The sequence below is a fragment of the Castor canadensis genome, chromosome X, assembly GCF_047511655.1.
Source record: "Castor canadensis chromosome X, mCasCan1.hap1v2, whole genome shotgun sequence".
Taxonomy (NCBI): domain Eukaryota; kingdom Metazoa; phylum Chordata; class Mammalia; order Rodentia; family Castoridae; genus Castor; species Castor canadensis.
In genome coordinates, this window is record NC_133405.1 from 107,805,925 (window position 1) to 107,820,732 (window position 14,808).

General features: G+C 38.6%; 1 protein-coding gene across 7 annotated transcripts in view; it reads right to left on the reverse strand.

Moving 5' to 3' along the window:
• Positions 1-8,166: 8,166 nt before the first annotated feature.
• Sytl5 (synaptotagmin like 5) overlaps positions 8,167-14,808 on the reverse strand; it is a 232,405-nt gene continuing 225,763 nt past the window's right edge. For all 7 annotated transcript variants that reach the window (XM_074062217.1, XM_074062220.1, XM_074062222.1 and 4 more), the window contains one exon: positions 8,167-14,498. In XM_074062217.1, the coding sequence (XP_073918318.1) occupies positions 14,356-14,498 (143 nt within the window). In that variant the 3' untranslated portion in view covers positions 8,167-14,355. The remainder of the gene's footprint in view (positions 14,499-14,808) is intronic.

Sequence of the window (14,808 nt, forward strand, 5' to 3'; positions counted from 1 at the left end):
TAACGTTAGTATTTTTTACTACTTCATTAAGGGTATTCTTAAATGAAACTGGTAGTGTGTTTTAATGTGAATGGATGAAGTTGAAGAAATACACTGTCTTAATTCATGCTAAAGTGCTGCCCTTTTTGCATAATGAAAAGAACAAATAAGGAAGATGGCTTTGACCTTGCTGACACCCTGGAAAAGTTATAGAATGCTCAGGGGTTTGAATACCAAACATTGTGCTGTCTTAAGCTGAACCATACTGACCGTTAATATAATTCTATATGGTAATGGACCCTTGATTGAAAAGGACTGCAAGAAAACAAAATTTGGACTTACTTTTCACTCAGCTCTGGCAAGACTAGTGAAGACTGTCCCTAGGTGCTGCATCTCTCTCTCTCTCTCTCTCAACTTCCCTTCCTCCCTTTCCACACATGCAGAAATGTGTTGTGCTTAGGCAAAAGAGCTCTGAGGCTATGAGACTAATTTTGAATGGAACTGAAATGATGTCATCTCTCTGGACACAGATCAAATCCTAATCTTTCTTTCTTAAGTATGTTCCAATGTATCTCTTAGTTTCATGGAATTTTATTTGGTGGTACTGGGGTTTGAACTCAAGGCCTTGCACTTTCCAGGCAGGCACACTACCATTTGAGCCATATCCTCCAGCCCTTTTTGCTTTTGTTATGTTTGAGATAGGGTCTTAAGTTGATGCGTGGGCAGGCCTGGACCACATTCCTCTTATTTACACTTCCCATCTAACTGGGATGACAGGCATGCACCACCATACTCAGCTTTTTATTGATTAAGATGGGTTCTACATTTTGCCAGGGATGACCTCAAACTTGATCCTTCCAATCTCTGCTGCTTGAGTAGCTAGGATTACAGGAGGGAACCACTGCCTGTGGCTGGATTTCATTTGACAATTTCAATTTCAGTTGAATGGGTTTCTGATGCCCTCTGAGACTCAGCATGAACTCCCAGGCTTGAGGAGAAGATTTAATTTTGCTTCTTTTTTAGAAATCCTGAAAGAGAAAAATGCTCTCATTTCTCAACAAGTGGTAGCAATATGGAAGGTGGACTTGTGAAGGGATCGAGTTCCAAGACCCTCTAGAGCAATGCTCCTCAGAGTGTAGTCCTCTCACTGGTTGCTGGTCCCTGAATGTTGACAAACACATTATTTAGTTAAGCTGATGTTTTTATTAGTGTAAATTAATTGTGATAGTTCCGTATATGCATATAATGTACTTTGGTCAAATTCACCATCTATATTACCCTCTTAACTCCCCTTTTCTTCCCCTCTTGAACAGATTTTAGTTGGCTTCAGTTTTTTTGATAGCAAAACTTTCTCAGTGAAGGAAACAGCACATTGAGTTGTGTTCTGATGGAAGTTCCTTGTCTTATAGACCAGCACTCTGAGCAGCATGGAGGCGAGCCAGGGTGAAACTTGTTTGTTTGTCTCTATAAGGACCAGTAGGAGATTTGAAATTAGGAAAGAAATGGAATAGACTTTTTGAAAGGCACATTAGCTGTTGTCTAGATTGACTAGCCTCAGTCATTGCTAATTTTCTATAATATGACAATCTATTTAGTTCTGATGTATGGTTTTGCTAAAGGGTTGGTAAATTCTAGCCAGATAGCCTAGTTTAAATAATGTCTTGGAAATAAAGGCAGTAAGGAAGACCATGTGTGTTAAAATAGGGTTGGCTGGAACCTGATGTGTTCCATGCTGATGGATCATTCTCTTCCAGAGATCTCAGAACTCTGTTCAAAAGAGCCACAAATGACAGTAACTTTTACTGCTTCACAGAAAGCAATATTATATCCATGTTGGTAGCATTTGCTTTGGAAATATCTCATTTTATGAGAAATGGAATGACTAAATAGCATTTGAACGTTTTTGGCTCCTGGTATAACAGGTGGACATCCTGGGCAAGATCAGGACCTTTTTGTTAGTTATCAGAAGCAAGCCTGAGAAAGAGCATCTAGGTACTTAGGAAGAAGCAGTATTGATTCTGATTTTTGAAGTTAATTCTGTACAACACATACTCTACCACACCACTACGCTACATTGGTCTTTAAGGTAAGCCATACTGTGAGTGCTAATTCTCCACTGATTAATGCATTCATCAGGAATGTCCTCCCAACCAACATCCAGCATAGTTCATTGATCATAAGGTGCACATTCTTTTTCAAATTTGAACATCTATGATGTAAGGAGTATCTTAAAATTAGTGACATCCTCCTCAGTCATGGTCCTGATAGGAAACAGATGACAGACTCAAATGGGAATTGAGGAAGGCATCATGAAAGGACTATTTCTAATGGTGTGGGCATGCTGAAAGGAACTCAGTAAGAGGTGTTGAAGCACTTCAAAGCTTAGCAGCAATGACCCTAGACCTGAAGGGCAAGGGGAGAGATTACTAGAAGCCAGCGGAGAACTGTAGGTAAGTATAGTTTCAGAAGAGGCCACCTGAGATGAGCTGTGGTAGAGGGGTACAGCCTTTAACAACCTTCAGCTGGGCAGGGAAGGAACACGGGCAATAAACACCCTGACCTCTCTCTCCCTCTGTCCTCTGATCTGCTATTGACTGCAGTTGCTCAAAACCAATTGAAAACCAGAAGGCGAAGAAGCAAGGCATAAAGGAGTTTGAAAAGTTATAAAGAGTGGGTGTGGTGTGGCAACCAAAACTCTCCAGCACAGTTCAGTCCATCCCTTTCACCTTCAGCATCTACTCTTTTCTTTTTTAGTATTTATATCTTTACTTATTTGAAAATCAGTTAAATAGGAGCAAGAACTTCTGGTGTGCCATGGTACTGTAGGGTGACTATAGATAACAATAATGAGCTATATATTCCAAAAAGCTAAAAGAAAATACATTGAATGGTTTCAGCATCTACTTTTTCTTCTTTTGTCTGAATAATACCCTCATTCCTTAGTACACGGATCACAGAATTTCCCTATCAAAAAGTCAGCAGACTAGAGCCTACAGACTCACCATCTGTTTTTGCTAGCAAAGTTTTAATCAGCACACAGCCACACATATTCTTTTATGTATTGTTTATGGCTGTTTTTGTGCTACAACAGCAGAGATGGGGAGTTGTGACAAAGACCACATGGCCTGTAAAGCCTGATTTATTATCTAGTCCTTTAAGAAAATATTTTGACCTGTGACTACTGTATCATTGCAGGGTAATATGAGTTCTGTCATACTCCCACATGAAACCTAAAACTTTCCTACCACTAATTTCCTTCATGTAGGATAGCCGAGGATTAATGAGGCTGGAAAAAAAGGTTAATCAACGTAAAACAGAAGCACTTCAGTACCACTTCTGTAGCAGGTCATGGGATCTGAGATGATGATCATTCTTCTCTATAGGTACTTCTAAATGGATTTCTTTACCCGGGGCATTAAGCCAAACTTTCATTCCTTAGTAGTCCATTTTCATTGATTGCTTGCAGTTTTCCACCAGCCAGGATTATTGGTGAAAGGACTAATCAAGACACCTCAGCAAATCTCCTGATTTTTCTACTTGCAACCATCGTATTTGAGCAACCCAATTTCCTCTTTATAACAACCCCAACAAATACAGGTACCTTCTTCTTTAAGGAACCCAAAGTGGTTAAGAGGCATTTTCAGGTTGTGATGCAATCAAACCACGACTGTTTCCTTGTAAGCATTCCTTACTTGGGCACCAGGACACTTAGACACATTGAACCCAAGGTCACAGAAATATGTAGAGAAAAATTCTTAAGGAGGCTATTCGCTGCAATAATAACAGGAGTCATTCCCAGTTCTACATGTGGTTCCTGCACTCATGCCTTTTTTGTTTGGAGGGAGACAGATGCTAGTTTAAGGTATATACTACATCATGAAGTATCACCCTAGTCTCACTAAGTATTGTCTATCAACTGATTTTGCAACTGAGCTTTGAAAAGTCATCCCATTGTTCCATCAAATCATCTGTTTTTTTGGTGATGAGGCATGTGGTAAGACCAATAATTTCCACAGTATGAACCCACAGATGTACTTAATTCACTGTAAAGGGAGCTTCTTGGTCAGAGGCATGTAAGGTCTTCTTTGAGCCTGACGGTAGATCTGTATGATGGGAGAACAGTCTATCTTTACTTCCAATCTTAGGGCTCTATCATTTCTTTTACTCTTTGTTAGGATCTTGATTATCTTTATATGCAGAATAGCATGGTGATACTTGATTTATTGAGGGGAGGGTAAAGTCACACAAGAAGATGAGTGAGCGAAAACAAAATGAGGGTCAGGTTCAATAGTTGAGTGCCAAGAAGAATTGTTCAGCATCATTCTAGCCTTAAAAATGGAGTCTACACATTCATCTAACCTGTGTGCGTCAGTTTGGCAAATGTGATTTTCTCTTCAGTCAAATAAGTATAAAAGAACAGAAGGAAGAAGTGACATATAATCAGCCTTCAAGGACATACAATCCGTCTTCAAGAGATCAGAAATAACTCGTACCGGAAGATGTTAGCGATATTAGGAAAGTGAATTTACTGAATAAGACATTATAATTTGCAACACAAAGCTTTGTTGTAGGATAGACATATTTCATACAGAAGCTTAGAAGTAAACATGTTAAGCATTTAGACATCGCTACTAACTTTGCATGAAACATGGTAAGATAAGCAAATAGGAACATTATTTGCAGGCAATAACAACAATAAACTAGCAAAATGAATGCAGACTTCCAATCATCTCCTGGGGTTTTTTAGATTGTTACTTTTCCCTCAGAGTTCTGTCCTTTACACTTCCTCTACACAGAAAGAACAAAAAACAAATTCTTCTTAAAAATCTCACGTTCAGGGTCCTTACCACAATATGAAAATGTTGTATCGAGTCACAAAAAGACAAGGAGAAATCTTAATTGCGTATTGGTAAGCAAAAGAAGCAAATCTGAAAAGGCTATATACCATATGATTCTATCTATATGGCATTCTGAAAAAAGGTAAAACTGTGGAAACAGTAAAAAAAAGAAAAAATCAGTGGTTGCCAGGGTTTGAAATACAGGAGATTTTTTAGGTTCATGAAAGCATTCTGCACAATGTTACATTATACATTTGTAAAGACCCGGTGAGCTGTAAAACACAAAGAATAAACCTTAATATAAACTATGGTCTTCAATTTAAAATAATGTATCCATATTTGTTCAATTCTAACAAATGTACAATACTAAGAAAATTTGAAGGAGATGGGTAGTGTATGCAAATTCTCCTCTTACTTTGTCTGTAAATCTGACACTGCTCCAAGAGATAAAGTCTACTACTTAAAACAAACAAAACAGAAAGTACAGAAGAGTAAACAGGCAGCTGAGTCAAGTAGGTGCCAGAAATGTAGACGCTTCTGTTTATGGCAGAGTTTGGAAATTTGCCATTCCTGTCAAAGAGCCCCCATTCCAATGCCCCAGTGACCCAGTGACTCTTACATGTTCAGAGGATACTGAAAGTGTATCTTCCCTCTCCAGCCCACTAAACCCCTGGACTGATCTTCGGCTCTCAGAGAAAAATGTGGCCTGCTCATGGCTGCTACGCTCAATCCAGGAATGGAGACCTAGCACCTTCCCAGAGCTGGGCCAGTCAACACATGTGCTGATGTTGTGGTGCACTTCTCAGATGCTCTACTTTATTTATTTGGTAGTGAGGCTTGAACTCAGAGCCCCACAAATGGTAGGCAAGTGCTCTGACACTGAGCTGCATCCCTATCCCTTTTTAATTTTATTTTGAGATAAGATCTCAATGAATTGCAATCTTCTTGCCTCAGTCTCCCAAATAGCTGGGATTATAGGCATGTACCACCATGTCTGGCTTTTAGATGCTCCTTAAATATTTGAACATTTATTTTGATGGACACCTACTTGGCAGAAGGGATACAGAGGAAGTCCTCTGTGAAGGCAAACTCCTCTTTTCCTTATGTTCTTAGCAATTCATGTCTGGGCCAAACTTGTATACCCCACTCAGCAAAACAAAAGCCCAGACCTGTCCTCAGAAGCAAATAATCAACCATGAATTGCTCTTCAGGCATGGGGTCTCCACCTTATCTAGCTTCTCAAGTAGACATTATTTCTTCTCACTAATACCATATACTGCCTGACAGAAGCTGTCTACCTTATTACATCTGAAGGGTGTTTAGTGCCCCTTATAAGTGGCACCCTGGGAAGCTGCCAGGGTAGCTCACCTCTTCACTTGGATATGGTCATTCAGATGCTTTTCATGCGTATAACTCTAACAGAACTGGGTTCTGAAAAATGAATATTATTTCCATAAACCCACGTGTAAAGAAGGATTAAGGGGATCTCCTAAGACTCTGGTGTGTACCCCATTAGCCAGAGGAACACCAGAAACCAGTCAGGAAAATTCCAGGTATCTCTTTCACATCAGCTGAAAGTTGATCATCTCCCTTAAAATGTCTAATTATGAGTAAGACTAGGAAAATGGAAAAGAATATATTTATAAACCCCAATCATCCTAACTACAATTCAACCATGAGTGATTGACACAACTGCTTTGTAATTGAATGGCTCCCTCCTTACTTGTTTTCAAGTGAGAAAGATTTAAAAATAGGTTTTGTTGTTGGGACTCGTTAATTCTCATAGATTTACACAAACAAGTTTCACCTTTTCTGAAGACAAAACAAACCATTGGCTGAGTAGAAAAGTGAGCAGAAAGTACAACTTCCTTCTCAAAAGTAAGTATATTTAAGAATAGAGGTAAAATATAATATTTTTATTTAAACATATATCTATTTCTATGCCCTCTTCATCTTTTCCTTAGCAAATTCCAGTGATTTAAACTTCGCTTTAATTATTACAGTGAATTAGCTGATATACGTGCTGTATTAATTTCTGCCTTATTTTTTAAAAAGGAAAGCAGACATAACTCTCCTCTCATGCTGAAATACTGGAGAGAAAAATATGATCAACCACCCTATATGAGTGTTTTGCCATTCGTAGACAATACTAACTTTATATTCCATTTGCCTTTTTTTCAAGTATGAAAGGATCCTTTCCCAGAACGGTTTGATGAATTCTCGTGAGGTAACTGAAGTACAATTGATAATCTTTGAAATACTATGTATTACTCATGGTGACAACAGTAGTTTGTGTTTCTGTGGAATTTGTTTTGACAGAATGGTAAATTTGTTTCTGTAGATAAAAAGCGTGATTTTGAACAACATTCCTGTGAGAAAAGCAGCTTTCCTCTCCATGACTTGGGGGATGTGGAATTGACCATAGATGGGTGTGACTGTCGAAGAGGGTTTGGGGAAAGGGAAGGAAAGCTGATTTGCTTGCAAGTTGGGCAACATGGTCACAAAAAAATGACCCCAGTTTTTATCTCCAGCTAACTGAACTTTTTGTGTAATACTCATTATCTAGTCAGATGAAGTATGAACTTCCAGCCTAATTATTATCACCTATGTTAGCTTTCCACTAATGTAACAAATACTTGAGCTAACCAACTTATGAAGCAAGGTTTTTTTTGGCTCACAGTTTTGGAGGTTTCAGTCCATTGTTGGTTGACACCATTGCTTTTGGGCCTCTTGTTGGGGGGACAGCACATCATGGCAGGAGAATGTGGCAAAACCATTCACCTTATGACCTGGATGGGAAAGAGAAAGACAGGAAAGAGGCCAGGATCCCAATATCCCCTTCAAGGGATGCCCACAATGACTTGAATGACCTCACACTAGGATACACCCCTGAAAGTTTCCATTATCTCTGAATAACAACAACCTGGAGGCTAACTCTTTAGGACACAGGCCTTTGGGGGAATGTTTAAGATGCAAACACTCTTGATGTCCCCACTGCAGAGGAGCTAATACAGAAATCTTAAAGTGACAGAGGTCAATATGGGAAGGTGATCAGGAACTAGTGAAAACGTCAGGTAGAGATGAATCAATTCGGGTTGTAATACACTTGTGCATGGAAGCAATGCTAGGAATCTCTGTATAGCCGTCCTTATCTCAACTAGCAAAAATGCTGTCTTTCTTATTATTGCTTATGTCTTCTCTTCAAGAAAATTGGAGAAAAGGGCAGAACAGGTTCTGCCTGGAAGCAAGGGGGGTTGGGGGGAGGAGGAGGGATGGCAGCAGGGGGGAGAAATGCCCCAAACAGTATATGCACATATGAATAACTGAATTTTAAAAAAGATGCAAACACTCACAATGGGTAAAGTTTTTTATGATTGTTGTACACCACAGACCACTTGATTATATATACAGAATACAAGAGGGGCCTAAAGACATTATGAACCACAAGTGCTGTAAGTCACTCATTTTTCTTTTTACAGTGGTTTAAAATTTACAAACCATATTTACACAGATTACTTCATTTGATATCTCCAATTAGTCCAAAGTAACTCAATTATTCTTACTTTATAGTAAAATAGAGCAAAACATAGACTGGATAATTAATTTGACTGAGTTCACATGGTTGATAAGTAGTCAAGACTTGAGCTAAGGTCCTCTGATACCAAGGTTAGGCTTTGTCCACATCATCATAGTGGCTTTGCAATTAGTAATACTTGGGTTATTTTATTTAAAGGAGGGACTATTCCAAAGCCAAATTCAAGCAGCCATCATGGCAGAGACAGTCTGAATAATATGGTGGAGATCATTTTTCCTCTGTCACCCACTTGTTTTAGAATCACCCAAGAAGTTTGATAAAAATTATGGGAATTTCTAGAGATTTTGTTTAGTATTTCTGGAGCAATGCTCTGGAATCAATTATTAAATTCACATTCTGGAGATTCCTTTGGAATCCTTGATGTGGCACAATCCTGGCTATTGTTCAAAACTTGCCAGATCCATTTTTTCTACCTCTTCTAGTCTAGACTTTCCTATTATTTCTTTTCTTTAATTTCTAAGGCCATAAAAGACACTATTGAAGGACAGTCCTTCTGCTAACTTCTAAAGCCAATGTTCAGTTTGATGTGACATATGTACATGGAAGCAAAAAAAAAAAAAAAACCAAAACATTGATTACAGCCCCAAATGCTATACATTCGCACTCCCAGGGGCTTCTGGAACTTGATATTTCTATCCACTTTACTTCTAAAAGTAGGGTTTACCCTTATTTCTTCCATGTCTTCCTCCTCCCTGACCAAATGTAAACCTTGAAGTAGTAGGTGATGATGATGAGGAGACAAATCGTACTGTGAATCCTGTGGGTTCAACTAATTGACACGTACTTAATGGGCATTAGTCATGTAGCTGTGAACCTTAAGGAAAAGGAAGTATATGATGTTCCATGAACTATCTTTGTCTTTGGTGTTTTTGTGACTTAGAAAATCTACATCCTGATGAGTAAACTGAGTCTTCCTGTCCTGCAGGTGCCATTTATGTACTGCATGGATAAAGCCAGGCTTTTAAGCTTATCTTTATCTTTTTACAACTTGTTTGATTCGTCTGAGGGAAGAATGAGAGCTGGGATCTCCAAATAGGGGGTGGAATGTTCCAGGCAAAGCCATAGTCTCTTCTTCTGAGAAGCAGATATACTGTGACAAGTCTCTAAGGTTGTAATTACATTATTACAGGAAGGGTGCTTTTATTTTTTTAAGTGACAAATAATAATTGTGTACATTTAGGAGGGTACAGTGTGGTGTTTTGATACATGTACACATTGTGGAATGATCAAAACAATCAATTTAGCATATCCATCACCTCAAACATTTATCATCTGTTTGTGGTGAGAACATTAAAAATCTTCTCCTTTAGTTGTTTTGAAATATACATTATTAACTTAGAATGGTTACTTAAAAAAACAATCAGTAAGCGTATTCCGAAATTCTTTTTAATCTATGTGGGCTCCAGTTTCCTTTTCTGTTGACTGGGAGTTAGAAATGGTGGTCTTTAAAGATGCCTACTGCTGTAACATACTGTGATGTTATGTTTTGTTTTCTTTTGATTTATTTCACAAATATTTGTGATTACCTACCCTGAGCTGTGAAAATATGTTTTCTGCTCTTCTGAATCTTACATGGTGGGGATGGAACAAACACAGACATTAAAGGGCTCATTACATGAATAATTTATTGTAGTTGTGGTGTGTGCAGTGAAGGGGAAATAGAGGCAGGCTGCTGTGACCTAGTTCAGCACAGGATCGGGGGAGTTTTTTCTGAGGATGTACCATGTAAACCTGGATGATTAATGGAAATTAGGCTGATGAGGAGAAAAAGGGTCAACAAGGGTTCTTAGCAAAGTGTATGACGTGATAGAGCCTGGCACAATTGAAAAATAGCAAAATGCACTGTGTGGCTGAAGAGAAATGGAGGGGGGGCACAGCCTGGGTTAAGCTTAAGAGGTTTCTTACCCAGCGCCATGAACAAGAATTTGTATTTTATTCTTAGGACAATTGAAAGCTACTGGGGGGGGGTGTTTAAAGATCGTTCTGGGGACAGACAGCTAGGTGTACAATGAAGTAAATACTGCCAAGTGCTAATGGTAGATGCCAAATTTAGGTGGTGCACATGAGTGTTCACTGTAAATTCTTTCAACTTTTCTCTGTGTTTGAACATTTTAAATAACATTTTGGGCCAAATCTTTCTGCCTACAGTTAGAGAGTAGATTGATGAAACACAAGGGTGGCTGCATAGAACGTAGATGATCTTCGTTGAAACAGTCATGGAAAGGGATGATGGTGGAGTCTTTGCTCCCATTTCCTGTGTGGGCAACAGGAAATAGTTTTCTTTTTTCTCTCCTCCTCCCTCTATACCTTACTCTGTTTTACTAAAATAAATCCTTCCTAAAACTTAAAAAAAGAAAGGGATGATGGTGACTTGGACCTGGGTGGTATCATGGAGATGGGGAGACTTACACATAGACTCTAGAAGTATTTAGAGATACAACCAATATAATTTCCTAATTGATTTTGCCTCAGGGCAGGGGATAGGCAGAAACCAAAGATCACTGTCAGGTACCTGGTTACTATAGCTGGCTAAATGATGGTACCAAGTACTGAGATGGGACACCCTGGAGCAGGTAAACATGGCTGTGAAGGAGAGGATGGAATGGAGAGTTCAGTTTTGAATATGTTTAAATCATAAACTATCCTGGTGGAGATGGCTTCTACATAGTTGGATCTGGGTTGTCAAAGTCAAATGAAAATATAGAAGCAAATCTCCAAGCAAAGGGGTTTTATTTGAGAATAAAAGGCTGGTAGATTGGCTCAAGTGGTAGAGCGCCTGCCTAGCAAGTGTGAGGCCTTGAGTTCCAGAGAACCAAGGAAAAGATTAGAGGTTTATTCAAGAGAGAGGATGTTGTACAAGTTATTTTGGAAGCAAGTTTATAGACCTGCTAATGTCTTCTGGACTCTGGCAACTTCAGATTGGTAAACAGTAGCAGTTGCTAAGTTAAATTTTTCTTAAAGTTACAATAGGAGTATGTGATCTTACAGATGGCTTCTTTTGATGAGTTTTGGGTTGCTTCCAATCTCTTGTAATAAATACACCTGCATGTAGTCACTTCTCACATAGGCAGCTTCTCTGTTGGATACTCAAAAGTAGAATGGCTGGGTAAGATATATTTTGAATATTTTGACTTCATTTTGAATTTCATAGTGTTTATTTTTGAAAGAAAAGATGCCTACAGATACCATTAAACATAAATAACTTAGTTAGCCATATTCAGTGTGGCAATTGGTGACTGGTTAAATAAATTTGAAATATTCCCATAATGTAATATCTCATAGCCAAAAAAGAAGGCTGCCAATATATTCTTGTATAGAAGAGGAAGGAGAAAGACTCTTCCTAATCTTGAGCTATTTGAATTCTGTGTCATTCACAAATATTACCTATATTTTATTTTTAGTTGTTTAGGCTTTTTGAAACAGGGTCTTGCTATATAGCACAGGCTGACCTCAAATTCGTAATCTTCCTGCTTCTGCTTCCTAAGTGCTGGGATTTTAAACTATTATTTTGTACTCCCACTTAAAAGACAGTGACCTTAAGATCAATTTAGCTTTTATTTCCAAGAACATCTCCAATAGGTTTCTGATACACTTCCTCATGTCTGGGTTTTATCTTCAAGAAATACCCAGTTAGAGATTGGATTATATGAAACTGTGACACAGAAAATTACTCTAAATGTTGCAAAGATCTGAACACAGAAAGTTCATGCCCTTCTATAGTTCAAGATATAAATTTTAGAATTTACTATTTTGTCACATTTTTATTAGTGAATAAAAGTGAATAAGTCCACTTTGTTTCATCTACTTCAGAAATGTCTCCAGACTTCACCATCGCCACCCTCTTACTTCCCCTCAAAATGTCACTGAGTCCCGCCAATTCTGAAGACAACTTATTTTTCCAATGTGGGAAGTAGTGGTGATCATATACTTTTTGTTTTCTGCTTTTAAGAAGGAAGAATAAAGATATGAGTGTGAGTTTTTAAAAAGTACCATACTTAATAAACTACATTAAACTAATGACTTTAGTTTCCTGGAATTAGATGGCCTATTTTTGAAGAATATTGAAAATGGATTGCTTATTCCCTTACTAAGAATAATACTAACATTCTTAATTCAGTTTGCAAAATTCAAGGAGAAATCTAAAAATATGGAACAACTATCTAGAACAAGCCTGAACATGATTCTAGTTCTCCTACTACTAAAATTCAGTTTCTATGCTTTTAAGGATTTGATAGATATTCTAGTGAGGAAATGAGCTGAGGGGCTTGAATATGACTCCAGAACATGCCTGAGTCATGTATGTTCATGCTCAAATAGCCAGACTCTGATCTACTTCCCTTGACATATGTCCTCCCTATCTATCTTGATGAGCATAGGATAACATTAAGGACTGTAATGGAAAGAACACTGACTTAGGATTTAAGTACAGATGTAGTCAGTCTCTACACAACCTTGGGTAAGTCATCTCAGCTCTCTGGACATCAGGAACCTGCAAAATGAGGAACCAGGCCTTAAGTCCCTTCTAGCTTTAAGTGCCTTTGCATTTAAGTTTGGTGGCTCAAGCATTTGGTATTCCAGGTGACAGAAAATATGGTAGATTGCACTACTGGCCCCAATTCATCCCCTCGTATATTCTCCTCTTATCATGAGTTCAATTTGGGCAGAACATATCTCCTTGCCTCTTGATTGTGGGCTTAGCCATATGGGTATATTTTGACCAAAGGGAAAGGACACATTTATGTACTTGAGCACTCTTCTATGGCTCTGGTTATACTTTTGGGCCCAAAGAGGATGAGATGTGAGCAGCTCACTTAGACCCTGAGGCCTGTACCAGGAAGCAGAGATGCCCTAGCCAACCTTTCTAGGCATAAGAAAAAAGACTGCAATTTTAAGTCATTGACATTTAGGTTTGTTTGTTACTTAACACTATTAGGGCACTAGTTAACCACTACAAAAAGGAGATAATGAGAACTCAGGGAAAGACGAAATGAACGAGAGAGCAAATAGGATCCCTGTCATTCTCCTGTAACAGGGAAGAAGAGAGACAGAAATTGAAACAGGGAGAGTACCTCTCTTTTCACTTAACTAGTCTCATTGATGAACAAAATATGAAAAGATGCATGGATTGACTATTATTTCTCAATCCCTTTTAGTTAATGGCTTAGAACATTTTTTAAAATAAATATTTTTATAAGAGAACTCTGTAATTGTTAGGCTATCATTAGGGTGACCCTACATCCTAATTATCCCAGGTCAAGCCTGATTTATATCTGTTGTTCTGGTGTAATCATTCAGCTCTCTTCACTTTCAAAAGCATTAAGATTTAGATGATAAATTCTATAGTCACTAGAGAAAGCTCTGTCAATCCATCTTGAAACATTACCTAGTCAATCCCCAAGTTTTCTAACATAACAGGGCCATTCACCATTCAGAAACCAACCCTATCATGCTTTCTATGGTCCACAGGGATTTCTAGGATGTACAAAGGGTGGCCAATATCCCTCCTTCTTACCTTCAAGTGATCTACCTACTTGGCGATCCCCATTCTTTTCAAACTGTTTGAGAAAATCTAGGGTAACTCATCATTAGAAAAGGGTTGGAAACTCCCACTAATCTCAACCATAGTTTCAAATAAGCATGTGTCATTTCTGGTATAAAGCCTGTGAACCACTGTACAATTTGCTTGTTGACAGGACAGTGTGGGACACTTTCTATTATCCAATCAGGGAGGCCCTGGTCCGTGGACATTCAAGAGTACATGTTTTTAGGCACTCAGCAAGACCCTAAATGTTTATGTAACACTGACATCTCTCCCCTCATGTCCTAATACCCTCAGTGGGAAATGGCAGGAAAGCAGAATCCAAGGTAGGACCCAGCCTGCTACTTGTAGGAAACAGTGGCCAGACAGTCTTCAAAGGTATCATTCTTAGAGACTTGGTTTTTTCAGAGCCTACTCTTCCCCATGCTAGAACGGAGCATGAGTACCCCCTCTACAGGCATTCCAGGGTTGGCGGCCATCTTCTGCCAAAGGCGTTGTTCTTCCCCCTGGGAGTCCATCCAGTCCACGTTCTTCCCATGACTTATGCCTGAAGAAGAGAAAGGAGGGGTATTACATTTCAGAGATGTTTTGATCTTTTGGAAGACATCTATCAATTTCTAAGGGGAACTTTTAACCAGAAAGCCCTCCCTGGTTTGTTCTTACTTCTTTTTAAAATAAATTTTTATTAGGATATATTCATTATAGGGGGGGATTCATAGTGACAATTCCAATTGTACTTATATTGTACATTATTTACATTGCCCCTATCATCTCTCCCCCTCAACCCCCTCCCCACCCCACTTAAACCAATTGCAAGAGGTTTCTTAGTTCTGTTTCATATAGGTATATGAAGTCCA